The sequence below is a fragment of the Neolamprologus brichardi genome, chromosome 23 (genome assembly GCF_056152115.1).
Source record: "Neolamprologus brichardi isolate AB-2024 chromosome 23, ASM5615211v1, whole genome shotgun sequence".
NCBI classification, from domain to species: domain Eukaryota; kingdom Metazoa; phylum Chordata; class Actinopteri; order Cichliformes; family Cichlidae; genus Neolamprologus; species Neolamprologus brichardi.
Window position 1 is genome coordinate 14,591,731 of NC_142125.1, and position 26,463 is coordinate 14,618,193.

The 26,463-nt window shown below is 39.9% G+C and overlaps 1 protein-coding gene across 2 annotated transcripts in view; it reads right to left on the bottom strand.

The window, feature by feature from the left end:
• Positions 1 to 26,463, bottom strand: part of tgfbr3 (transforming growth factor, beta receptor III) — a 72,907-nt gene that overhangs the window by 25,779 nt on the left and 20,665 nt on the right. For both annotated transcript variants that reach the window (XM_087836816.1, XM_087836815.1), the window contains exons 3-4: positions 19,735 to 19,922; positions 6,814 to 6,951 (exon numbers count right to left, since the gene is read on the bottom strand). In XM_087836816.1, the coding sequence (XP_087692942.1) occupies positions 6,814 to 6,951; positions 19,735 to 19,922 (326 nt within the window). The remainder of the gene's footprint in view (positions 1 to 6,813; positions 6,952 to 19,734; positions 19,923 to 26,463) is intronic.

Below are 26,463 nucleotides of genomic sequence, written 5' to 3' on the forward strand. Positions count from 1 at the left end.
TGTTTAGGCTTTTCAGACATAACTTTTCAAATCTCCGCATGCACAACATCTGTCTGACCTCTGGACGCTCCTCTCAGTGTTCCTGGCATTGTCACCAGAGGCTGTAAATACTGCTGCCTAGGAGACAGACATTGTCGAAGAATTCAGGTTGACTTTATTTTTAGTGTGTTTACTACAGTAAGAAGCAACAGAAAGAACGATGGCGAAGAGGAGAGGGGTGGTGCGCTAAGCTGCCGGGGAGGGGCCGGGGTATCCTTGCCAAGCTCAGCAGAGTTTATCAGTTTAATTGCGGGAATACGACCATAATTAGTCGCAAAGAATTAGAGGGGAAAGCCTGAAAGCCAAATTAGCTCCAGGCCTTCCAGAGTGCTGGAAACCTCAGGAATTTGAAACGGGGAAGTGAGGCACCCACTCTGGGCTTTAACAAACTCTCTCTCTCTGCTCGGCCTCTCTCTGCACGCCTGGCAGACCAAAAAGTGCTGGAAACCAAAGTGTAGTTTCTTAAATGGCATTTATAAATATAAATATACTGTACTACGTACTGTTTACATAAGCTGTCATTCAGTTCTCTGGTGCTAGTTTTGTTGCCGGTGTACTTAAACAGGGTGCTTTAGTTAATCCATTTTGCTTATTCTCATGTCAGGAAACTCTGGAAAAAGATCTTAAAGATGATTGCATTGTATTCATGTCCTTATAGGGCTGTAGCATGGACTGTATATATTTTGAAACCCAACATTAACAATTTGGCTGCAACCATGTTTGTCTTTTGGAGCCAGAAGTGACCGTATTTGGTCGAGTTGTTGAACTGCTAAGTTATCGGTTAATCCTAGCATGCCTAGTTAGCAAGCTGCTTCTAAAAAGTGTGTAGGTGCAACGCAGTGACACATACCTGCTGAATAGGGTTAAATAACCTAAGGCACTAGAATTTCACTCAACAAAACCAAAGAATAAACTTCTTGGACGTTCTGTGCCACACAGTCTGCCATATTATTTGTTAGATATTTCCATTAAAAATATCCCAAAAGACACAAAAATTGCACAAACTGGTAGGGAGGGCCCCATTCAGTGACGTAAATTAGTGTAAAGTGGACACTGTAGGAAGTGAGCTTGTGAGGCTTTTGATGTTGGCTTCGTTTTTGGGCTCCAGCGGTTCCCGACTGAGCTGTAGAAAAGAAATACTTGTGAAGTAAAATTGTCTCAACTCTTGGGTGGAGATCTGTTTTAACAAAGTGCTGCCATACTGAGTTCTCTGTAATGGTGTCAGTTATTTTGAAGCTGAGTCATAGTAAATATATTAGACTACCAAGCTGGGGAAGTCAAAATTTGCATGTTTCAACAGGAAGCCAAAATTATTGGATCAGTTCTGGAGGCTACTAATGTACCACTCTTTTTCTGATTAAAGTAACATGGGCAAGAAAATAGAAGTTTAAAGACATGACTGCCCTGAATAGAGACACATTTCTCAAATTTTGCTGTTGTTAGAAAATAACTTTAGACCTCTGGCACTGACACACATGCTTTCATGTTCATAATGGTACTTTTAGTCAACCATGTTACTGAAAGTGGTTACAGTTGGAGAGATTAAATCGCTGTTTTCTTGTCATTTCTGCTGCCCTCTTAAAAAAGAAAAAAATCTTATTCTCTATTAGATTTTTACCTGGATAAATAAAGGATTCCAGAAAGCTGATTCTGGTCATCTGGTCATCTGGATATATTAAAAATCATGTAAGATAAAAGCACATCTGCCAGTCCTGAAGATCCTAAACATTTAACAGTATATTTCCGGCTCTTTCTGCCTGTATGGATCAACATGTTAAGGCCATATGTGGAGCAAAAGGGAGACAGCATGCCAAATGTTTGAGATCAATTATCACGAGCTGCGTTCTCACTGAGCAACACCCTTAGCCTGGAAAATTGCAAAAAGCTGTTTGGAAAATAAGAGGTGTTGCAAACACAGGAGGGTGATGGAAAGTGCAGAATGAGTTGATGGATATTATGAGCATGCAATAACTCTCTGATATTAATGTGATAAATGCTTTGGTGGCTGATTTGATCTTCTCTTACTCAATGAGATACTGGGACCTAATCATGCTGCTCTCTGCACATGTGTTCCTGTGAACTGGCAGGCTCTGTTGTGGAGAAAACAATACCATATGTCTCAGCGCCACTCTGGAGCGTTCCTCTGCCATTACTGTCTCCAAATAAAAACACTAGTGGCTACCCATGGTTTCCATTGGTGATTGCAGTGAGGAGAAAGCTCAAACTATGAGCCTACAAATAATGAAAGAAATACTAGAGTGAAAAGGGAAAGTTTGGCAACCAGGCAGTGGACAACATACATGCCAGCAGCAAAGCTTAAACAGTGTTGTTCCATGAAAAGTCATAAAACATTTGCTCCAGATCAAGCCTTTCAAGCGAAGATGCAACACAGCTCTCAACCTCAAACCCACAAGAAGAAATATATGCATTTGGCCACAAAGTCAGCAAAGCACACTTTGCAGATGTCTCACTTCTAATCATGGTGTCCCTTGGTAAAATAAAACTTGGCCTTTATTCAGTGTTCACATTTCATGTCAGTTTACAAACGCAATGATTCCCACCTGCAGCTGATTGACAAAAAGCACTGTGGAAGGCATGTTTTACAACAAAAGTCTGGCATTTTAAAAGCCATCGGAGTCCAGTGGCCAACAGTAACAGTGTGCTCAACATCTCTGAAGCTTTTCCAGGCAGCCCATCTGTGTCCATGGAGCCCTGAGCACTGGGACCAGGAAACAAGGACTGGCAGGTCTGATTCAGAGTCCTGTTAGTCGCAGGAAACAGCCTCTCCAGTGGAAAGGCAAGTGAAGGAGGTCTGGCATAGGGTTTCTGTTCTGAAGTGTTAAGTCCAAAACCGACTTAACTTGACTCTTTGCTCTCGCTAAAGCAACATCTCAACTCCTTTCTAAAGCAGAAAGAGTGGAAAGATCCTTAATGTGCTGACCTTTTTTTTTTTTTTGCATCAGTGGTCATGGTCAGTTGTCGTTTCATGTGCAGTACCAGAAACGAACTTTTTCTACCTCATTAAAGGCGTGGATGTCAAAGAGCCCTAAACCTTTCCAGGGTTTACTCCACCTTTTGACAAGTGGTTAGGGAAAAAATGGATGAAGGTATAAACATAAAGCAGGTCTGACCAAACATCAATTAGAATTAGTTATGACAGTTATTGGAGATGACGAAGATGAATACCAATTAACAGTTAGGAGAAGACTCAAGCAAGATGTTGAGTTGTATTTCAGTTTTGTGGCATGTTAAGGAGGTGTCACTGTGGAGAGAACCTGAGAAGAGGAGCAACATCCGGGACTTCTTTGGGCAATGTGCAGCAGTCAGGCTGGTGGATAAGATACCAACAGCTTGCACTGCCAGAAGGCTCAGTGCTGCCACTCAAACAGAAATACTTAACACCTAATTCAGCAGGGACCCCTGTAGTCAGTCAAAGCCATTAGTTCGGCCTAAAGTGTCTAAATTTCCTTTATCTCTTTTCAGCTCGCTCAAAAGCTGCTATTATGTGTCGGACAAATATTGTACTGAAGGGCAAACAAGAGAAAGCTGACACCTTGGTTTGGTTGGGTCTAAAATGCTTCAATTTAATGAATACTGTGAATTAAGTCAAAGATGTAAGAATACATTTTATCATTTAAAAAGAAAATTTTATAAAATATATTCTTAATTGGAGATTCAGCTGAAGTTATTAAAACCTTGCCAACATGGTTACACTCACAGCATTAGCTCTGCCTCGAAGTTTTCTTTAAAATGATGGTTTTCAGCTGCTGTCTGTTCGCCACCACTGACAAGGGAAGATATTTAGTGTGATGCTGACCTGCTGGTCTTTGCAGAAACACTCATCTCACTGGCCACACATTATCAGAGCTTAAGAAAACACAAGCTGGCCAGATGCTCATCCATCTGTATGAAATGCATCCGTTTCTTTCTGACATGAGAACATTTCCATTTGTACAGGAAATGATAATTAAAAAGGCTGTTTAGCACTCAGGCCTAATATCCCAATGTAGTAAATTTCTCTGAAAACTATGATCCCACTCAAGCATAAACAGATCCCATATTGGTTAGTGAATTTTAGGAACCTCAAACATGTCTGTTAATGCTTTATTTAAAAAAAATAACAGATTTTCTAAATTTCTCTAAGAATAGAAGAAACCTTTCTAGGATACACGATGAGTAAAAACAAAACCTTGTCAGCTAACTATGTAAACACTTTATTGTACAGGAATCAATCTTGATGCAGAGGTGATGAGACCTAATATGACTCTGTGATGAATGTCCCTGTCACACAAGCCTATAAGGTTTCATAAGATCTAGCAGAGGCCTATTAATACTCAGTGAATTACTGTTCTAAATGTCAACCAGGCTGGGACACACAGAACATTTTATTGGAGTACGTAGTTCTTAAAATTAGATATGGAGAGGTGACAAATAAAAAGAAAAGAAGTTTGTTTCAAGACATAACTGAGCCTTTACGGGAGAACCTCTGTTGAAAGTTGTAACATAATACACAAGTGGCATTGTCTCTAAACCAGTTTTCAGTAGTAAGAACACATATGAAGCAGACTATGCTCTGCTGTGTGCTACAGGGTACTTGAGGACAAGCTAATTCTCCAGATACTGCCCACTGTTCATGAGTGAAGACAGCTTTAGTGAGGTGTTTGGTGTTATGTGCCCTTGGCCCTCTGGTTATCTGTAAATCAGACTCTATAATCCATCCCTCATAATTTGTTCACTCTTTATTTAGATGTCTCTGGTCTGGTCTAATGAGCTGGAAGCCAATAAAAGAGAACATGAAGCTTGTTCCTCGTCTTACTTCTTCGTCCACAGCAGCAGCAATGTATACCTGTACAGATTATATTTCTTATTTCTTTATTTTCTTTTGGTCTTTTTTTCTGTTTGGTTTAATTCTGATGTTAGGTTAGATTTTGCGATCATTCCAAGGCTGGTCTCAGTGAATTTGATGCTTTCTGTTGATTTTGGCGGGCCAATCACTTTTTTGTTTGGGAGTAATATTTGATTACGGTTAATATCTTGGGTTTTTTGCTTTTGTTGTTGTTGCTGGATATGTTAAGCATCGTGCATTTGCTTGAGTGTTTTACAGTGGGTTATGTTGGACAACCTTTGTATACACCAAGTGGAGTCTACAAAAGCTGAAATGCATTTAGCATTTAGCAATTGGTTCCTAAGGTTATTACCAGTGTTTTGATGATAGCAGTGGAGAGTGTTTAACATGTCAGACTCGAACATTTCACATAGGTTTTCCACCAGTTTGAGAAATGATAAAAGCAAGACTGACATCATTCTCAAACTTTTGGCAAACTAGTCATTGACTGGGGGATTATGATTCTGGAAGATACAACATCTATCAGGATATAAGTCTGCACTGGATAAAAGTGATGACCCACTTTATTGACTTACAGTGACCCTTTCCTGTAAGAGGGCCAGTAGACTGAAGCGCTGCCAGCAAAAAGCTCCCAAACAACAGTCACTGGATCCTCTTGCTGCCCTTGTGCTATGCGCCTGTGCGTAACACAAGGCTTTTGCCATTTGTCCGTATTCTCCTCCATATCACATTGGCTTTATGAGAAGATGTTTTGAGCTTAAGAAGTAAGCGTGAAAACTCTCAACCACATATGGAAATAATTTGCGTACCTGATGCTGCGTTCTTGCACAATGCTTTGGTGTTAACATAGAAATTGAAAAATGAATACTTCTGGGAAGCCAGCAATACAGAAAAGCCTTCAGCTCACATGAATGCAAAGCGAAGTTTTCATAGTTATATAGCACAGTGAAGCCACAGCTACAACAGAGACCACAGCTACAGCGGAGGCTTCTGGGTTTCATTTCGCACTGATTTTCTCATGTGATACACAGGCTTTGAACAAGAGCACTGAAGCAGTGCATTTTTACATTTTTTATTAAGTTTCCCAGAGAGGCCCCCTGGTACCTTCACTAAATATGGCTGACTCCCCAGGGGACCTGGCTCCAACTTCACTAAGATACCCTTCACTAAATCTTTGCCTCTTCCACCCGAGTCCTAAGAAAAACTTCAGTCTGCAAAGCAAGAGGAAGATTCTACAAATGTAACAAATAAAAGTTACATTTGTAGAAAAAAAAACACAGGATTTATCGATATTATATACTTGCTTGCAAACCAACTTGTACGACAATTTCAACAAAAATCAGTAGGCAAAAGGATAAAGTTGGTGAAGCTTTAGTGCTACAGTTTTTGGTACCACACCTTCACCGCTGAGGGGGTTTTTGTGCTACATGGATACACCCAGTGTCATATGAACAGCAGCCAAGCTATCAACAGGACTGTGTAAAGAAGGGTGGGGGACACGACTCGGTGGATGTCGAGCATGAATAAAGCTGACGAAGCAGATTGTGTTAGATAAATACATTTTGGCCCATTTATGAGCGTAAAAACAACCTCTTACAGCTGCATCCTGTATAAGATAATGTGAGTCAAACTTCCGCTAAATACTTCCAAAATGATATTACGACTAAAGAATCCACTGCACCAGATGAAACATTACGCACGGCTCTACAAAAGCTACGACTGCACATGCGCGTTGACCAGATGTGCCCCCAAAACATTGGAAACCTCCCTTTGAAGTGCAGAACGGCCTCCTCCGCAAATTTACATCGCTTCAAATATGTTACTCATAGAAAAGGCTACTGAAACGGTAATGCGGTTTAGCCTGTGAGGAAATGAATAGACAGTTTTAGGAAGCAGGACTTAAAGGATTTTTTGTGTTCTGGACTCACATAAAAGGTATGTTGGATGCGCAGAGCCAGGTTCTCTGTTTTGACATTCCAGATCAATGGTTGGGGGGAGCTGAGCACGAAGACCAGGGGCTTCTGGTGGTGCAGCATCGACTGGATGGGCTTCAGATGTAAGTCAACCTGGCAAGAGCAAAAAAAAAAAAAGGGGGAAAAAGAAAGAGAGAAATTAGCGCCCTGTTACCACAAGTATATTGAGGAAGAGAGAAGAGTAAAAAAAACAGAAATCCTACGAGATCAGTCAGAGTACATAACATGATCTGATTTCACACAGCTGAACTGGGCAAATGTCAAAGCTTTGATATTCTCATGTTCCGTTTTGTATAAGCATTAATATCAGGCAACTGCTACTAGTCTGGTGAAAATCCAGCTCTGTTATGATGTAAATTGTTCTACATTATCTAGCTTTGTGGTTGTTTATGTACTCACTTTGCTGATAAACTTACAAAGACGGCGTGCTGTGTTCTCCCTAAAAGGCTCTGATATGTATCCTCAGAGGGCTCTTAACTTTCACACAGTGGAGTCTTTGTTCACGTGGAAAAAAATAGTAAGTGGCGGGTCCCTGTAACCATCCCTACAGCTTGCAACTATGCCTTTTTTCAGACTCCTATTAAAATAGATTTTCACAGTCTGTTAGTGAGATGGCGAAAACAAACGTGTGTGTTTTGGGACCTTAACTGATGTTTCTTGTTTCTAGTGTTAGCCTTCACTTACGCCAAAGTGAGTCAGGTGGTTCAAAGTGCGAGACTTAACCCAAAATTATCTCAAGCAAAGGTCTGGCTTTCCATCATTTTCTTTAAATTGTACTCAAACTGAAAAACACCAGCTTACTAACAAACTGTTAAAATTCTCTATTGTTGTCACTGATGAGAAACTGACACTCTCGGGGGGCTCAGAGGTCTGTCTGACACTCATCTTTAAACTTCCTCCTCTCTGTATTCTCAGACTAATCAAATCAGCTCCATTCTGCGTGTCAGCAGTAAAAAGCTGCAAATCACTAACTGAACCCATAAGGACTCACATTTTAGGATCTACACAACACCACAGTAAGTTAATTATTCACAGCTCAGCAAAAGATCAGCTTTTGCTTTTAAACTCAAAATATAGCTTTTGTACTTCAATAACAGAACAAATGAGCTGAAAACAGAGTGATGGTGATTAAAAAGCAAGTTGACAGGTTATTATTAGCAGTGCTTGAATTAGTGAAAAACAGGCTGAGCATTAAGTTGCTCAGATGTGGTTATGGAGTGCGTATTATCGAGACAGAGATCTACACGCTATAATTGAAACCGTTAACATTTTCTGCTACACTCATATGTTTTCAGTCACTACAAAACGTATTTGCAAACACTGCAGTACTCATTTAGATGGATTTATTAATGGAAAAAGTAAACAGTTTGTTATAGGTTCTGAACCAGACTAAATACTGAACAGAGTACAATATCCTTTATCCCTTTAATATTGTTTTACATTTGCTCTTGCCAAGTTGATATTTTACGGTCCATGCTTATTCCCGGGGTGTCAAACACTGGAGTTTTGTCAAAACTGCTGGCCTTTATGGCACATCTGCGACACATCTTCCCTTCCAGCTTGTTGTTTCAAAGCTCAGTACTGGTAAAAGCGCCTCCGTGCCACATTTAAGCCTAATTTTTCAACATGCAGCCTCAACCAAGCTGGTTTTAGCACGGTTTTAGCAACCAAGTAGCATTGTGTGCCTTCACCTAACCAGTAAGAAGAAGCAAAGTAAAAAAAAAACAAATAAATTTCTGCTATCACATTTTCAGACCTGCTCTATCATAAATAGAGCAGAACATCAATGGTAGGTAAAGTAATTTATCAGCAGTAACTGTTGACTATGGTGTATGCTGTCAACAATTTGGGGTGGTCGAGGGGGTTGTCTACCAACTCGAAGATTAGTGGATCTATCCCTGACTCCTCCAGTCAGCAAGCTGAAGCATCCTTGGAAGAAAGCCGTGTGTGAATGTGTGTCTGATTAGGTGAATTAGACTTGCAGTAAAAAGCACTTTGATTGCGCAACTGAGTAGAAAGACGCAGTATAAGTTCCAGTCAATTCAACAAAAAGTAGTAAAAAACGGCTAATGTGTTTGTTTTTACTGTTCTCTAATCACTATGAATATGTATGGTATTTATTAAAACATAAAGCGTTACGGGTGTTTGCTTACATGAGATGACAGTAGGCAGTGGTTTATGTCATATACACATCTGGGGCAGATCTGGGGGCACAGGCAACAAAATGAGTATTCCCTGACTGGTAACAAGTGGTTGCTAACAATCACTTTAGGCCTGTAGACTGGTCAGTGATTCCAATATGAAGCATTGAGCAGGGTGTTTTCTTGGCCCACCCCTACAGCATTATCCTCCTTTCTGACTCCCTAAGTGGCCACTGATTCACAAAAAGAACATCATGTTGTATTCAATAATATTCAGACTAAGCTTACAGATTTTAAGCACTAAAGGGATGGTTTCCAAGGAACTTGCATACAACTACATTTAAATACAGTCATTGGAGCTTGAAAAACAAGCTACAGCAACTGTGCAATATATGAAAACACTTTTCACTTTTGAATGTCGTAATATATGCAAAACTTCTGTATTATTAATTTAAAAGCTTGATTTGGTAATTTTTTTTACAGTGAAACTAGAAGTGTTTTCCGAGGAAACATTACAGGAATCTTGGGAGAGCATAAACAAGAAGCAACCGCACCATTTTATCGGAATACTTTCACACACAAACAAGATAAGATTGTGATCGCACTCGAAGCACATCCTCAAAGCCAACTTCGAGGAAGAGTCCCCCTAGGTGCCAAAAATACAAAGATTTACAATTTATTTCAACGAGTAAAGATTTGCTTTTCAATGTGCTTCCTAATGTTGGACAAAGCTGTCACTTATACCAAAGGCTGACTTTTCTTTCATTATCATGTAGACTATAATAACTGTGCCAAATGATATCTTCTTTATCAAGAAGTATGCAGTTAATGAACAGGCTTTTTTTTTGGCATTTCTCTTTTTTCTGTTTCCATTTGATCCATTTGTCACTAAAACAAGAAGCCATGCAGCATTCTAGACTAACATATACCTCAGCACAGAAGGAAAGTCTGACTGTCATTTTCTGAAGTACGATGTGTCACTGTGATGATTCATGAAGTCATTTAACAAGAGATACTAGCAGAACAAACAGAGTCAGCATCAAAGTCCAATTATCATTCCTCAACAGATGTAAGCCCTCAAGGAGAGTAATGCAAACCAGAATGTTCAGTTATGTGGTCCATGAAAGTGTTGCAAAAATCGTTAAAACGTCCCTATGAGACAAGGAAATGGAACAAATTACTAAACACTTATCTATGAGGCAATCTGGATGGTGATCCAAACAAACAGATCAGAGATTCATCGCTCTCTGTCTCACTATTTTTCCCCTTTTTTTTCATATTTGCACTTAATCCAGACACTGGAAAAAGCGACTGTATTGCTCCTTTGAGGATAACAACAACCAAGATATAATCATACCTGGCTTGGCTCTAAGAGCCTGGCTTCAATAGATGGAAGAAGGAGGTAGAAAGAAAACGAGAGTCGGGGAGAGTTGTAAAAGATGAGGAATTTTAAACCCAGACAGAAACTTTTCCAGAAGACGTGAGTCACCTGCAAACACAGGCATAAACAGAGCTCCAAGAAGAGGAAGTGCCAAGAGGCGCTAAGGGGTCGGAAAGGGTGAAAACTGTGGTGATTATTATCTTTTTTTTCCCCCAAGTTTAATGAGAAAACAGCATTAATAAAAATCTAAACCCTTTCTGGGTTGCACAATGTAAGCAATGATGAGGACTCAGCAGCAGCTGGTGTGCATCTCTGCCCACAGAGCTGTGATCGTGAGGTCTGGTGAGGCTAGTGGGCATAGCAACAGACCTTGTCAAGCAGCCAGGGTGTGGAAAGAAGAGGTGCAAAAGCACCAGGCGTCAAAGTACCTCTTGTGGTGTTTGTAAGGATCAGGTGGCGCTGAGTTGTCCTTGATGGAGGCAGCTACCTTCGGAGAACCCTGCAGGGTGTGCTCGGGACAGGAAGCCACGGCACGGCTGATTGATTATCAGGAGCCTGGCACAAGGATTTAGGGGTGCAGGGTCCATTACAGTTAAGGGGGGCATTTGCCAGCAGCCACGGATGGAGGCTTGTCTCGGACTATCGCGTTACTGAAATTAAACTCCACACAAGGGACGACAGCTGTAGCAGGATAAGCCGTCACACAGCATACCATTAGTGGTGGTAGCATGTGTAAACAATGGAAATGTGAGGAAAAAAACAACACAGCATCAACTTTAAGCTCTAAATCAGCTCCAACAACAAACACAGCGCCAACTACAACAAAACCGAAAAAAAACAAAACACAAATCACAGACAAGCTTTCGTTGTATAGCAAAGCCACATGGTTAGATTTAGATCCTACTGATGCCTGTGACACTGAAACTGTAAAGGGTGGTTTGTTTGTCCTGCTTTAAGCATGCAGTTGCAATTCCAGGACCTTTCAAGGCAACTTAATTACACAATGTTTCAAGAGTGCTTTATAAAGGCTGTGCATCAGCATTGTAATGAAATACTTTCACCATCCAATATTTTGCATAGCCGTGTAAACCTGCACCCTGCAGTTAGAGCACACTATCACTGCGGCTCAGTGTCCTTGCAGGAAAAGGGAGTTTCCTTTATTGACAGAGCTAATTAAATGCCTGATGAACCCTAGTGATTCTGAAAAAAACCCAAAACATCCTTTAATTATCTGAAAAGTAAGACTAATCTGGGAACACACTCTCCCACCCAGGAAATAATAATCAGCTTCAGAAAAACAGAAAGAAAGCACAGCATGTATCACATGACATGAACCGTCATCACTAAAATCCAAGAGTACTATACAAAAAAAACAACAACGACATACACAAACTGTGGCTAAACCCCATACCACAACATTTTTATAGTTGAAAACATAGACAACAAACTCCGAGAACTGCCTGGAACCAATCATACTGTGTTATCTGATGTGTGCGTATGTGCGTGTGTCTTGTCAGTCTGGATCTTGGTTCTTTCCGGATCACTGAGGGTGTACAGAGAGAAGGGAAACTCAGGCAAAGAAACTCAGAGATAAAGGAGAAGCGGACCAAAACCTGTTGACCGCTCTTATCAGCGCCACCCACATATTTGAGAGAGATGGTGATGCTACCTGGAGCCTTCCTCCTAAATGTGATGGTAATCAGTCTGTACTCAGCTAAATGCAAAGCTCCAAAGAGGGGGGAAAAAAAACCCTGAAAAGACGCCGAAGTGAGACAGGACGTCTGGATAGCAATCTTTTAGTGATATGACACAAAAGCAGGACATGTTGAAGTAAATAACACAGCACTGAAGGTGGGGAGAGGGGAGCACAGGGTCAGGAAGAAAAAACACTACTTTAGAGATGCAGTGAAATCACAAGCATATTTAGCTGTATATTGAGTCCTGTGTTTTGTTTGGACTATGTTCCTTTTTGGGCAATTTCCATTTACCAAAAACAAGAAATGTTAATTGCTTTTGTTAACAGGATCCTCCCAACTGCTAAATGTTGCAGGAGCAAAAGCACTTGTAAGGGAATCTGCAACTGATTCCAGTTGAGACTGGTCAATGAATTTTATCATTACTGGCCTACTTTTCTGACAGTTAAAAATAGTAACGTATGACTCATGCAATGGAGCATTTGTACACCTGAGTCCCTTGTTTTTTCTACTCTGTTTCTACACTTCATTCAGACATAAAAGTTACTATGTACAGTAGCGTTAAACTACAAATCTGTGTACAATCAGTAATAAATAATGGGATCAATAAAGAATGGCATTAACATACATAGTCTATATAGGCCAACACCACAGTTACCAGTGTGTCTTCTAGAAAAGGCAGCTCGAGCCCTATTAATTGTCAGAGGATGCCGATAAAAATGGTATAAAAGGCGCCAACCCCACAAACATGGTTCAGTGACTCGAATTAGCTGAGGTGAAGCCTAGCAGACAGCTCCTGGCCACAAGTACCTATAACCTATAACCTTTTCCAATTTCATTGTACTACTGTACTATGTATGACTGTGAAATGACAATAAAGAGTTATCTTATCTTATCTTATCTTATAAGGTCATGTATCTGTAAACCCCGCCCCCAAATTTCAAAATTGCTGTTTGTGGACCCAGCCTTAAGTGGCCATTAGAGAAAATACAGTTTTTGTTGAATGAGGCATCCTGTTTAAAGCACTTTAAATGCTCAAGTGGAGTAGAAAAGCGCTATAGAAGAACCAGTCCATTTCCAAAAATGTTGTTGTACTTTAACATGATGCATAAGTGCCGCTACTTTTTAAAAAATAAAGGTTATTACTAAGTTCCAAAGTAGGCTTCAATTTAAAAAAAGAAAGACTTAAACAGGTTTACTGTATGTGTTCAGTTTGTCTTGTGTGCTAGCTAAACTCATATCTGACACTGTTACGTTTCTGCCTGGTAAGTTCTTCCAGCTAGTCACTCACAGTCTAAGATATCAGCAAATTCCAGCTGATAAAGCAATCATCTGCTCTACCTCGCCCTGATTCAGAGCCAGTGGCTGTGTTTGATGTTTGCTTAGGGTAAACTGATTAAAAAAAGATGGGTGATTTGAGATATCACTGACCCCTTTTGTTTATTTTCTACCCTATCACCCAACCTTATGCCCTGACGAGACTCCTTTTTTTTAATTGCTTATTTTGGCTCCACTTGGGAACAAAGTGTTTACAGTAATGTTGGGCTCGTGTGCATTCATGCGCATGCAGCAGTGGCTTGTTAGGCAGAGTACAAAAGGCTACCTCTACACGTGACAGAAAAAACATGTGGAAGATTGTTTAAACTTGATACCTACACCTTAAAACCAGAGCAAATAGAGAAAAAAAGAACACTTTGAGATGAGGTCACTGTTTTTTTTAGAGCTTAGGTGCCAAAACACCAACACCTCCAGGTCAATAGTCAAGCCACGAAAAGCTATTTTGCCCCAAAAACCCAAAGGGCTTTCAAGCTCGGAGGAAATATGAGCAGCAGTCCACAGGTCGCTCTCACTAACTCTTGTCTTACTCTGCAAGATTGGGCTGTTTTTATAAAATGTAATTCAATTTTGTGAAAATGTGAAAATCATTCTGACATTATTTGAGGAAATCATTTCCTTCTGAAACACACAAGCTCAACCTGGCATTGCAGCTTTACTAGGAATTGAAGCCCAGCCAAAAGTCACTTTTGACCTATCCAAGAATACTGACTTTCCAATTTGGCCTGTCTCTCTGTCCTCGGAGGCCCACATGGGTAAAAGAGAGGGTTTTCTGTTACTTTGAGCAGGGCCACTGAAGCTGAAGAAATCATCTATCTCTATTTCAGACAAATGTGAATAACACGTTACAAGTTTAAAAAAAAAAAAAAAGAATTCCAGTCAAGCCAGTATCATAAGTGGTCATATTTTGAAAGAAGAGAGTTAAGAGTCTATGAAACAAAGCCTACTTTTAAAGACAAACACTGAATTAAAAAAACAGAGTTTGGGGGGGTGGGTTAGATTTCAAATGCAGATCAAAAATGTTACTTTGAAATTGCAGAGTAGCTCAGTTAAACCATCGCACATATTTTACCCAATGTGGCCTGGCACTGCTCAGCACGCATTGTGTGGGGTAACATTTAAAAAGAAATTATTGGCAAATGGTTCAAGTTGCTGAAATATAAATAAATGATTCTTTACCAAACTGGAGCGATGAACCACTGATTACTCTGTAATTTTAAATTGTTTAAATAATAATAAACAAAAAACGAAATCTCCTGGAAGCAAATTTCTACCCAGCTGCTAACATGATCACAGTAACCATGCTAACATGGTTACTGCTAATCTGCAAACGTAAGCAGAAACACACTTATGAGTCGATAGCATAATGGGTAGAGTGTTTCCTAGATGAAAATAATAGGTTCGTAAATTAGTAATAGTGTATCCTGATATGACCAAGAATGTGCAGAGAAAATCTCTTGGCCACTCAAAGCACAAAAGTTTTATTAAAACCTACAAATTTCTACATCATGGTGGCAGGGTGCTGAGAGATATGAAAGCCGTCACAAACGTGAACTTTTAATCTGTACCAAAGTTACAGACTGACCAGATGACAGGCTCACTAATTTACCAACTCTTCTTGGATGTCTTCCAGTCAACAACAGAGTTGCACATTCTTGGCGTGTTTGTGCAAAATTTGTCATTTTTGGCTGGTACAAAAAACGGCCTTAACTTGGTTGTATACGCTATGTCAGCCTAATGATTGAAGAGTCTCCTTCAAACCAGATGATTTTATGTTGACATAAAAACCTAACAGCTTTTGTCACTTGTATTATAAACCAGCAGTGCTTTTAATAAATGCCAGTGAGAGTCTGTTCTTCTTTTGGATGTGTCAGTAATCAAAAATGGTAATTCAAACTGAAACTTGGAGCACAGATAGGTATACTTTTATCACTTTGAACGCAAAGTTCGCAGATCATTCAAAATCAGATCATTGTATGCATTTCTAGCTTCAGTCTTCCTAAATGAATGATTAGCATACTGTCAACCTCTGGTTGTTATTGTACAGTCAAAGCAATCCCTGCAAATGTCACGTTATCCAGACGAAGCACTTCGCACAGTCACTACTGAGGTGTTCTGTTGCACTTAATAGCTCGGCTTTAGTGTGAGATTGGCCAGAAGCCAAAGTGTGTATTGTGAGTCAGGTCCAGCTGTGCCGTTTCTTTCAATGAGTAGCAGTTCATACCTACTGGTTAATACCCATAAAGAATGGTTTCACTGGTACAGGCAGGAAACAATTCATTGCTTTCACGTCTTTACTGAAAACATAGACAAACTGCAAGCCATGACTTTTACACATGGGCGTGAAAGAGATCTGAAGCAGGCCTCACACACTGCAGCTGCAGGATGTCTGCGCGACTGTACACGTGTGTATGAAAGTGTCTGAAACTGACCATGCAATCTCCCTTGTCCATATTAGCCCATGCACACCATATGCAATGGCAGATTTATTCCACTACCTGGTCAAGCCTTAGCTGAGCAGACACTTATTAGGAGTCACCGGGGCACATTGTGTTCTCCAGAAGCTGAAGACAGGCAAAGCTCACAACGACAAATTCAAAACATCCAAATACAGACTGTACTGCAGCCCAGCCACAACCTCGTCCCCTATCAGCTGAGGTGTGGAGGAAACCTCAGAGAAGGTCTACAGTACCATGCACTGACCAGGCGCCTTCATGAAGGCTTAGAAAATAAGCAAAGGAGACACACTAAAGCATACTCAGGAAAGGATCGATTAATTAGAGTGAAATAAATGTGCAATCCTTCAAATTCAATGACAAGAAATGTATTCATACACTAAAACTGAACTCCAACTTTAAATTAGGCATTACTTGCTTTTCAGTCATCAGTCCCAGTTTCCTTAGTATCTTAACATAAAATAGAGTCTTATAATAGGACTACTACAGTCTTTTCACTGACAGTTAACATATCTGAATTACTGTACTGTCAATAAACAATGCTGCTGTATTTAGCCATAATTTTCTAAAATATGTTGGACAAAAACAGCAGATGGACAGAGGAGAAACTGATTACGCTGCAAGAGTGGTCTGAGGACTTCATGTGGGAGTTCTACTTTGCCACAAAACCAGGATGTTGTCTTGTGTTGGAAATCACAGTAACTGTTGGGAAGCCAAGCTGACTACAGCTATTTTCCTACATGCTCCACCTTTTAAGCCAAACAGTATTACTGCTGAAAACTCAAAAGAGTTCTTTCGAAGTTTATATGTCATTATATAAACTATATATCAACTTATAAGTTATAAGTGAGCTCAAGAATTTGCCGTAGAAACTGTCTTTTTTACAACTTTACTTGTTTTTTGAAAGAAGTAATGGGTTTAGACGCTCTGTGGTCAAGGATAATTAATGAAGACCAATGAGGTCTTTTCTCCAACAGCCTTCTAAGTAAGAACATCCTTGCCCAAATGCAGACTAGGATGTTAAGATATCCTTGTTTCACCTTCATTTTCTCACTGGATTATCACCACCTCCGTTCACAAAAGATCAGGGGCAGATTGTGTCAATAAGACCATAGTCTGACGCATTGTTTGCCCTCCAACACGGTCCTGTTGAAGGCTGTCAGGAGCTGCTTGTATCTGAACAGGCCAATCTGTGCCCACGTCTCAGGTGGAAACAAAATCAAGGACCAGAGTGGGTAGAGGGTCTGGGTGTCCTTTAGGATATCTTATCTAATCATAAGCAGAAACCTCCAGTAACAGAGTGAGCTTCTGTAGGGCCACCTAATCTCAACCAGTCCTGGCGTGACCTTCTGTAGCCAAGGCTGTAGGCAGGGGAACAGACAGCTGGATTTCTCCCTCCTCCGCGCTAGTCCTCACTTGACCATGGAGGTGATGGGTGACCGAAAGCTAGATAAAGTGATGCGTTTCACAGACTCTGGAACTAAGTCCTTTACTGTGCTATAAAGCTGTAGTTTTAAATACAGCAAATTAGAATAACATTCAACTTTTGTACACCACTTATAGAATAATCCAACTGTAGTTAAGCTAGTAGAAATTCAACACTGGTGAAGTTTAGTGATGGACTTCTCACTGATCTTAAACTTAGAATAAATAAAGTCAGCTGAAAATAAGGACATATATCAAATGAGGATATATATCGAATAAGGAAACCAAAGGTGTGCTAAATTAGTTCTAGCAGACATTGCTGTTTGACTGTATTTATGAGTCATCATTTGGTCGATGACGACGTGCAGAAAGATCTCCCGAGAGCAAGTGACAACAAGATTTAAACAGTCAGTCTTGTCGGTTGCGAGCAACTTTCACAGCAGCTAAAATATGGTTAGGATTGTTTGATTTTCCATGCAAGTCTGTTCAAGCTTAAAACAGGAACGCTCTTTGTCATGTAAGTCTTAAATCCATACTAGGCATACTTTGACTTGCACTCTGTCTATTAAAACGCCAATCAGTTGGTCTGGGAATTACCTTAAGGTGAGGAATGTGCTAAGGCCAACAATCATAACTTTCAGCAGGTGAAGACAAAACCCAGTTCAGTTTGTTCTGTGTGAATACAATATCTATCTGTATGTAATCATAATCCACCCTGACACAGTAAATCGGGAAGTGGATGAAACAGAGCAAAGCCTTCAAACTTTGCAGGACACATCCAAAAAAATCTACTAAATGATTGAACAGAAATTCATAAATAAGAGCAGCTACAATTTGCATCGCACTTATGGTAATCCCTGGTATTTGGGGTTCAAATTATTACAATTATAGTGATCCAGTGTAGTTTCTGACTGTGAAGGCCACGTGCGCATGCAATACTGAAGTCCATCTTTTTTCCATAAATACTGACTCGGTAACTTATCAACTGGATAATAATGTTTATCTAGGTTAGGTGGCTGTAGCTCAGGTGGCAGAGCAGGTCAGCCACTAACCAGAAGGTCGGTGGTTCGATCCCAGGCTGCTCCAGTCTGCATGCCAAATATCCTTGGGCAAGATACTAACCCCGCGTTGCTCTCCGATGCATCCATCGGAGTGTGAATGTGTATGAGTGGTAGACTACTTAGCACTTAGGTCAGAAAAAAGTGCTTGTGTGAATGGGTGGGATTGGGTGAATGAATTAGTTGTATAAAGCGCTTTGAGTGCTCAGACAGAGTAGAAAAGCGCTATATAAGAACAAGTCCATTTACCATCTACAAGAGTCGCAATGTAAACTCTGCTAGTCACTATAAAGGAACATAAATTCTTTCGACATTGCACCATTTTAAGTTTAATATTACATTACATTTTTCCTTAAAGGTGAGGCTTCAGTTGTTTTAGTTCAGTTTAAGCTTTGTTACTTGCCGAGTCATTCCTTTTATCATGTGTGTGACGTACGTAGCTCTCGTCTCGTGAGTAGTTCACGACCACTGTGAAGTGCCCACCGACAGCGATGACTAAAACGTCTATAATAAGACATAAAGTGTCAAGATATGCATAAGTTTCCATTTCACAGCTATTTAAATGTTTCCCTCTCAGCCACCCAAATAACATTTCTTTATATATGTGCTGATGAAGCATACCCACACACACTGTGCTTCTGTACATTTAGTGGCAACACTAAAGCTTACATCAGCAACACAACTGCAATGACAAGTCTATACATGCTGCTTTTCACACTTCTCTAACTGAGGGGGATGAAGTTTAAAACTTAGACACCGTTGTTTTGAGGGACGTGGGCCTGTGATTCATCTCCAAACTATGGCTGATGATTGGGACTCCAGCCACGAGATGTGCCGTTTAACACCCGAAGATAGGGAGCGGTTTTACAGTTAACATCAAATACAGGAACACTATCGGTAGATGTGCTGACAGTTTAAATGAGTTTAAATGAGGCAAATGGTGGGAAAATACCTGGTGCTTAAATGACTTATCACTGTGTTAATTACTCACGCTAAAAAAATATTTCTTTGAAAGCTCACCTGATCGTAATGTCTGACACTGTTTTTGTTTTTTGTTTAATGAGTGGAATCAATAAAATACAAAAGGCGTTCACTTTTGCCAAGAAGTCTCCTTGAAGTAAAATGGAAAATAACTGCAGCCATTATCAGAACTGAGAAAACTAGGGCAGTGGAAATATTACCACAGCAGGTCTTACAATCTTCATCCAGCTTATGGCAGGTCACTTCTAATTTGAAATTCTTGCTAAATTGAAAAATTAATATAAATAAATCTATGAATATAGTTTCTCTGCCTACTAAATTTTGATCAACATTAAAGCATTTACATAGACATAGACATAGACAAGACAATTTAAGTTTCAGGTTCTTTGACTAAGGATGACTCACTTTTACTGGAGAGTTGTCTGGTCCCTCATGAGCATGTCCTCTCAGGTTGATGATGTGGACCTCCTCAGGCAAGCTGGTGGTGCCCCTGCTTGCACACCCTGACAGGATAGTGAAGCTCTTCAGCATGGCTTGCACTGGGTGTCCCGTCCCCACTGGCAGCAACTCACATGGGCTGCGAAACAGCGGTCCTACAGCAGAGAAACAATGATTCTTGCAATAAAAATAAATATTAAAGCATGTGTATGATTCATAGCCTCATATATTGCTGTCAATTTAAATCCAAGCAACATTCTTGAGGGCTTAAAAGGGAAACTAACCCACGAGTGACAAAAACTGCAGTCCCTTAAGTGGCCACTTGAGCAGGCCATACCCCATAGACTTGTATGTTAAAAAGCACAGCTTAACAGCAGAAAAATCCTATTTATAGCCTATTACAAAAGCATTTTACCTCTCTATATTTAAATGTCTCCTTCATAACTGCACAGGAAGCTTTTTAAAAAAATAATTCATTCACTTTAACTTACTAAAGTTAAGTTTTTGTTTTTTAATCTTGACACAGGCAGCTATAGTTGCCACCTTGTCCTCACAGAACAATACATTTCATCTGTTTATGCTGTTGGTGCCTCTTGGAGAATATCTGATAGGATAATCTGGCCAAAAATATGTAAGAAGCCTGTGCTCCAGTTTTTTTGTTAGTAAAATGCTTCTATATTATTAGTCTGTTACTGAGCATTTATTGTCAGATATGTCTGTTTATTAGACCTTACTAACCTTTTTAGTGTGAGCGCATAACTTAGTACTCCAACCTCTCATCCACTGTAGTCCACAGGTGGTTTAGCTAGACTTTTTTTAATGCTAAAATTGGATTTTATGAGGTGAAACTTTTTAACAATCATCAAATGCTAAAAAAAAAAACAAAAAAAAAAACAAAAACTAGATGTCAGCAGAATGACTGGATACATTTGTTTTTCTGATTCCCCTACAGTCTAGGTTTTTCCTCTAAATGGTGCCATGTCACTCACTCTAACTGTATGTATGCTGAGGACCATGAAACACAAAAGCATCATCATCCCACAGGATTCTAAATATAAATGCCCTAAAGTAACTTCACCGATTTCCTGCAATGGTTACATTTAACATTCAACAAGAACCAGGATTTGCAGTCCACATCTTTTAGAGTCTGAGCAAAGGTCTACAGTACTGATTTAGTTCATACTTTACAACTTTGCATATGTCAGCAAGAAAATAGCAATTTCCTGAACAATCAAAACATCTGGTGAACACTTGTATTGTAACAAAACTGCATAAACTAATTGTTGTTAAGGTCAGTCAGTAGGTTTTACCGATCATGGAGACTATTTAAAAATCTGAAATCTTTCTATTCTTAAAATCTGAGGTCTTATTTACTGCAAACCATCCCTTGTAGTTGATACCTTCGTAACCTGATGCCCACAGTGTGGTTTGAGTGCTAACTCAATGCTAACTGACATTGGATCAGATACAGATGTAGAGAAAGAACCGTTCATGCTCATGTTCACATAGTGGGCAATTTAAGGTTGCCAGTAAACCCAATCTGCATGTTTTCAAACTGTAGCAGAAAACCCATGCAGACACAGTGAAGCCATCCAAATCCAACAAAGAAGGCCCCCAGCTGACTGGGCTCCTTACGGACTGCTAGAAGGTCGTGCATTTACTGACTGGCTGAAAGATTTAGGCCTTCTGTGGGATTCACAGAACATAGTCACCACCTTAGTCCATTTGCTTATTGCCCAAGTTGTTCCCACACATAGACTTTACCTGGGCTGGCCAAGTGTCTTCGGAGTCCTTTATTCTTTTAGTCTTTTCTTTTATTTTGTTTTATCTGTCTGAGAGAACAACGCCATCCACGAACGGACAACCCTCTCACTTTTTATTTTAAAGTTCACCTGGTGGTAACCAGTACTGCTCTAGAGAACGCCTTGTCCCTTAAATTCCACTGCCTGCAGCTGATATCAGTAGTCCTTGTTCTGTTCTGGGGACTGACTTTGAGTTGGAGGGCCATTCTTACCAGGACTAAGTGAAGCTATGAGGCTGCGAAGAAGGACATGGACTACTGTCGCCAGCTGCAGTCCAAGAAAATGAATTTGAAGTTCGGTGACAGGACAAGAGACTCACTAGAGAAGCAGTGGATTTTAAGCACAGTTATTCGTTTGTTTGTTTCAAACAACTACCAAATATAAAACTGTGTTTATTATTGTTTATCATCATTTACTTTTAGGGTACCTCCTTTTGTCCCAGTATACAACATTAAAGACATTTATATAAGGATTTTGGTCTTGGTTTCACCATCATTTTTAAAGCATGTCATACAACTGTCAACTCTCAGTAATTAAATGTTCATATTAATAAGTTTTTGGCAACGGGGGAACTGGATGTACACATATCTCTTTTACTTTCCAGTAGATGTTCGGAGTTCAGTCAGTCTGGCTATGCTTTCTCTTCTGCACAGTCAGCTATAATGAGCATTTCTATCATCCATTAATGCTGCAATGCTTGACCGGCTCAATGGTTCGTTTAGATTCACATGACTGCACTTACCATTCACACTCTTGCATGATATGCAATAGGGGTGGGTTTTTATAATCGATTTATCGATTAAAATCGATTCTGGCTTGGATTACGTAAAATCGATTCATTAAAATCCTGAATCGATTTTTTTAATATAAATTTATTTTGCCCGAAATGCCAGAATCTCAGGTGAAATCTCACAAAATTTCAACAACCACCAAACAGCTAAAACAGTAAATGAGAGCAGGAACACGGATTCTGCACAAAGACTTAAACACACAGCGCAGCCCGCGGATCAGAATCAGTTAGATGTCGAATTTCTCACAGTCGGGTCTGAAAGCCGACAGCCCGCTGATTCTGATTAGGGGTGGGTTTTTATAATCGATTTATCGATTAAAATCGATTCTGGCTTGGATTACGTAAAATCGATTCATTAAAATCCTGAATCGATTTTTTTAATATAAATTTATTTTGCCCGAAATGCCAGAATCTCAGGTGAAATCTCACAAAATTTCAACAACCACCAAACAGCTAAAACAGTAAATGAGAGCAGGAACACGGATTCTGCACAAAGACTTAAACACACAGCGCAGCCCGCGGATCAGAATCAGTTAGATGTCGAATTTCTCACAGTCGGGTCTGAAAGCCGACAGCCCGCTGATTCTGATCTGTCCGCGGGTCTGCGCTTTGTGTTCACGCCCTTTATGCCCTGATTCTAAAGCTGTTAGTTTGATGTCTCTCCAAACAATATTGACCGAACCAGCAGCAAAAGAGGATCCAAACTACGCTTCACAAAAACATCGTCATGTATTCACTCTTACTTTTACTGTTTTGCTTCGACCACGATGCACAGCTCTCTGTCTCTCTCTCTCTCTCTCTCTCCCCCCCTCTCTCTCTGTATGGTTTTCTGCATTATTCGCTTGCTTGTTACGCACAAGTCTACCGTTGTTTACAGCGCTATCGGCCGACTTTTTTTTTTTTTCTGTTTTATATACTTCCGAAAAGAAAACCTAATTTCTGCCGTTCAATGCTGAACAAATTTAAACTTTTTAAAATTATGCAAAATGCAAAATGCTTAGCCGTGTCTCTAATAAAACCGCTGTAACTTCAGAGGTAATGTTCATATGTTGATTAATGGTTTTCTTTCGTTTTTGATGTACTGCAGAATATTTTTATAAAATCCCAGGCCAGGAAAAATCACCTTCATGTGTTTCTGTGTTTTATCTTCAGCTACTTTGACACAAAGGCATCTGCTGTGATGCTCACACCTTTGATAAAGTCTTGCGTGTGTCAGCTTCCTTTTTATAGATACAAAAATATGTAAACGTACTAATCTGAATTATAATATTTCTGACTGTCAAAATTTCCCATATTCAAATCTAAGTGAATCGAATCGAATCGAATTAAATCGAATCGTGGATCGAATCGATTCTGGACCTTGTGAATCGGAATTGAATCGATTCTAAAAATCAGTGACGATACCCAGCCCTAATTCTGATCTGTCCGCGGGTCTGCGCTTTGTGTTCACGCCCTTTATGCCCTGATTCTAAAGCTGTTAGTTTGATGTCTCTCCAAACAATATTGACCGAACCAGCAGCAAAAGAGGATCCAAACTACGCTTCACAAAAACATCGTCATGTATTCACTCTTACTTTTACTGTTTTGCTTCGACCACGATGCACAGCTCTCTGTCTCTCTCTCTCTCTCTCTCTCCCCCCCTCTCTCTCTGTATGGTTTTCTGCATTATTCGCTTGCTTGTTACGCACAAGTCTACCGTTGTTTACAGCGCTATCGGCCGACTTTTTTTTTTTTTCTGTTTTATATACTTCCGAAAAGAAAACCTAATTTCTGCCGTTCAATGCTGAACAAATTTAAACTTTTTAAAATTATGCAAAATGCAAAATGCTTAGCCGTGTCTCTAATAAAACCGCTGTAACTTCAGAGGTAATGTTCATATGTTGATTAATGGTTTTCTTTCGTTTTTGATGTACTGCAGAATATTTTTATAAAATCCCAGGCCAGGAAAAATCACCTTCATGTGTTTCTGTGTTTTATCTTCAGCTACTTTGACACAAAGGCATCTGCTGTGATGCTCACACCTTTGATAAAGTCTTGCGTGTGTCAGCTTCCTTTTTATAGATACAAAAATATGTAAACGTACTAATCTGAATTATAATATTTCTGACTGTCAAAATTTCCCATATTCAAATCTAAGTGAATCGAATCGAATCGAATTAAATCGAATCGTGGATCGAATCGATTCTGGACCTTGTGAATCGGAATTGAATCGATTCTAAAAATCAGTGACGATACCCAGCCCTAATATGCAACTTCTATTCATAGGCCACAACCTTTGTGGTGGTTAACTAACCTAACCGCAGCCTGACAATTTCCTATGCTGTAAATTTCCTTTACGTTTTAAGTGAGTATGACCCACTTAAAGACAATGAGGGTGCATTTTGCAGATGCACAAACCTCAAGTGGGACTCGGGGTGGTACAAGAGAATTTGTTCCGAGTGAGGTAACAAACAGCACTTTTACATTAGAAGGTCAAGTACACTATGAGAAAGAGTTTGGCCAAGTATTTTTTTTTTCTTGGGGTCAGACCTCACAGGCTTGTGCCAGCCAAGGCCCGCTCACATTTCAAACACATCACACTAAACACGCAAAGGCTGCCAACAGCAATCAGATGGAACATTTGGAAATAATTAAAGTCTAAGTGAAAGACAGTTTGATAACAATGTTAAACTCTCCAACTGACTCCAAAAACACAGTGCCTCAGCGGTGGGGTACAGCTAGGGGGAAAGGGTTTTGGGTTTTTTTTGTTGCTCAGAACACATAGCTATTGTTTTTTCTTTCTGTGCCGCCAAATAAGCCTATGTTGGATCAGCATAAAGCCAGAGATCATGTATGGCATAGTTTCCCTCTCCTTGTTGTGAGGAAAACATCAGAGGATTTATTATTACCATGTTTTTCTCAAGAGACAAATCCCAAACTCTTCACAGACAGCCTCAGCCTGGACGTTATGCTGCTATGCTCTTGTTTCTCGTGAATTTACTACAAACCCAGATAGATTATCTTTAACTCTTACTGAAAGGATACATATATTAAAATACGGTAAGGTCTTAGTATAGCGATAAAACCACCAGACCTAATGGCAAAAACCTGTGGTGCATCAGTACGTCAACCCCCGCCTAACCCCCCTCCCTTTTCCTCCCAACGGGCCGAAGCCTATTCCCTCCCCAACCATGTCAGCACGCCTCACTCCCACAAACACGTCCGAGGGCACTTCAACTCACTTTTTCCCCTTACACATGGAGAATAACAAACAACTGCCAGACAAACAAAGAAAAACACACGTCTTTCTGGGAGACTGCCAAAAGATTACAACAGCTGCTGGCCAATGATGTGATTTTCTAATTGTTTAAAAATACAGCAGAACAGAGAGACTTATGGGAGAAAAGAGCAACACATGGATAGAAAAGTAGGACATTCACTGTGACATTGGTTTTGTTTTTGTACAAAAAGGCAAGATCAGCCAGTCGGTTGCAAATCTGTACGAAACCTAAGCAAAAAAAATAACAAATAAAAGTCACCAGATCTGTGTGGAAATAGCCAGTGAAATTTATTATTCCCAGAAGGTGATGATGTCTCTGGCCAATTATCATAGGCAAAATATTCTCATGACAAAGTATATCGACAACTAATGTTTTCAACAATGAAAAATACAGCAAATAGTCATGCTCCCAAGGGATGCATGGATGATCACACTAAGTTTCCACAGAAAATATTTAAAACTTAGAGGAAGACTACCTTATTGAGTCAAGTGAAAACCGAAACCCCCGGCTCCAAAATACATGTTGTTGGATAAATGGGCAAATGTTTTACAAAAAAAGTTAAGAAACGAGGGTGTCTGTTCACTAAAGTCTTGGTGTGTTTCATTAAAAAAAACGATCTATGCAGTGACAAGGCTTAGCTAAGATGTTATCATGTTATTGGTTCATTTTATTTCATATAAGGAAAGGTGTGACACCATGAGAGCAGCGGGTTACAGGATTCATCGTGCTTCCTGTGTTAGCACAGTTCTGGTCTGAGCGACGAACTATAAAAAACAATTAGCTGTATAGTGTTGCAAAAACTGAAGATTCTCTGCAAAGCCAAAGTGTGAACAGCAAAGGACCA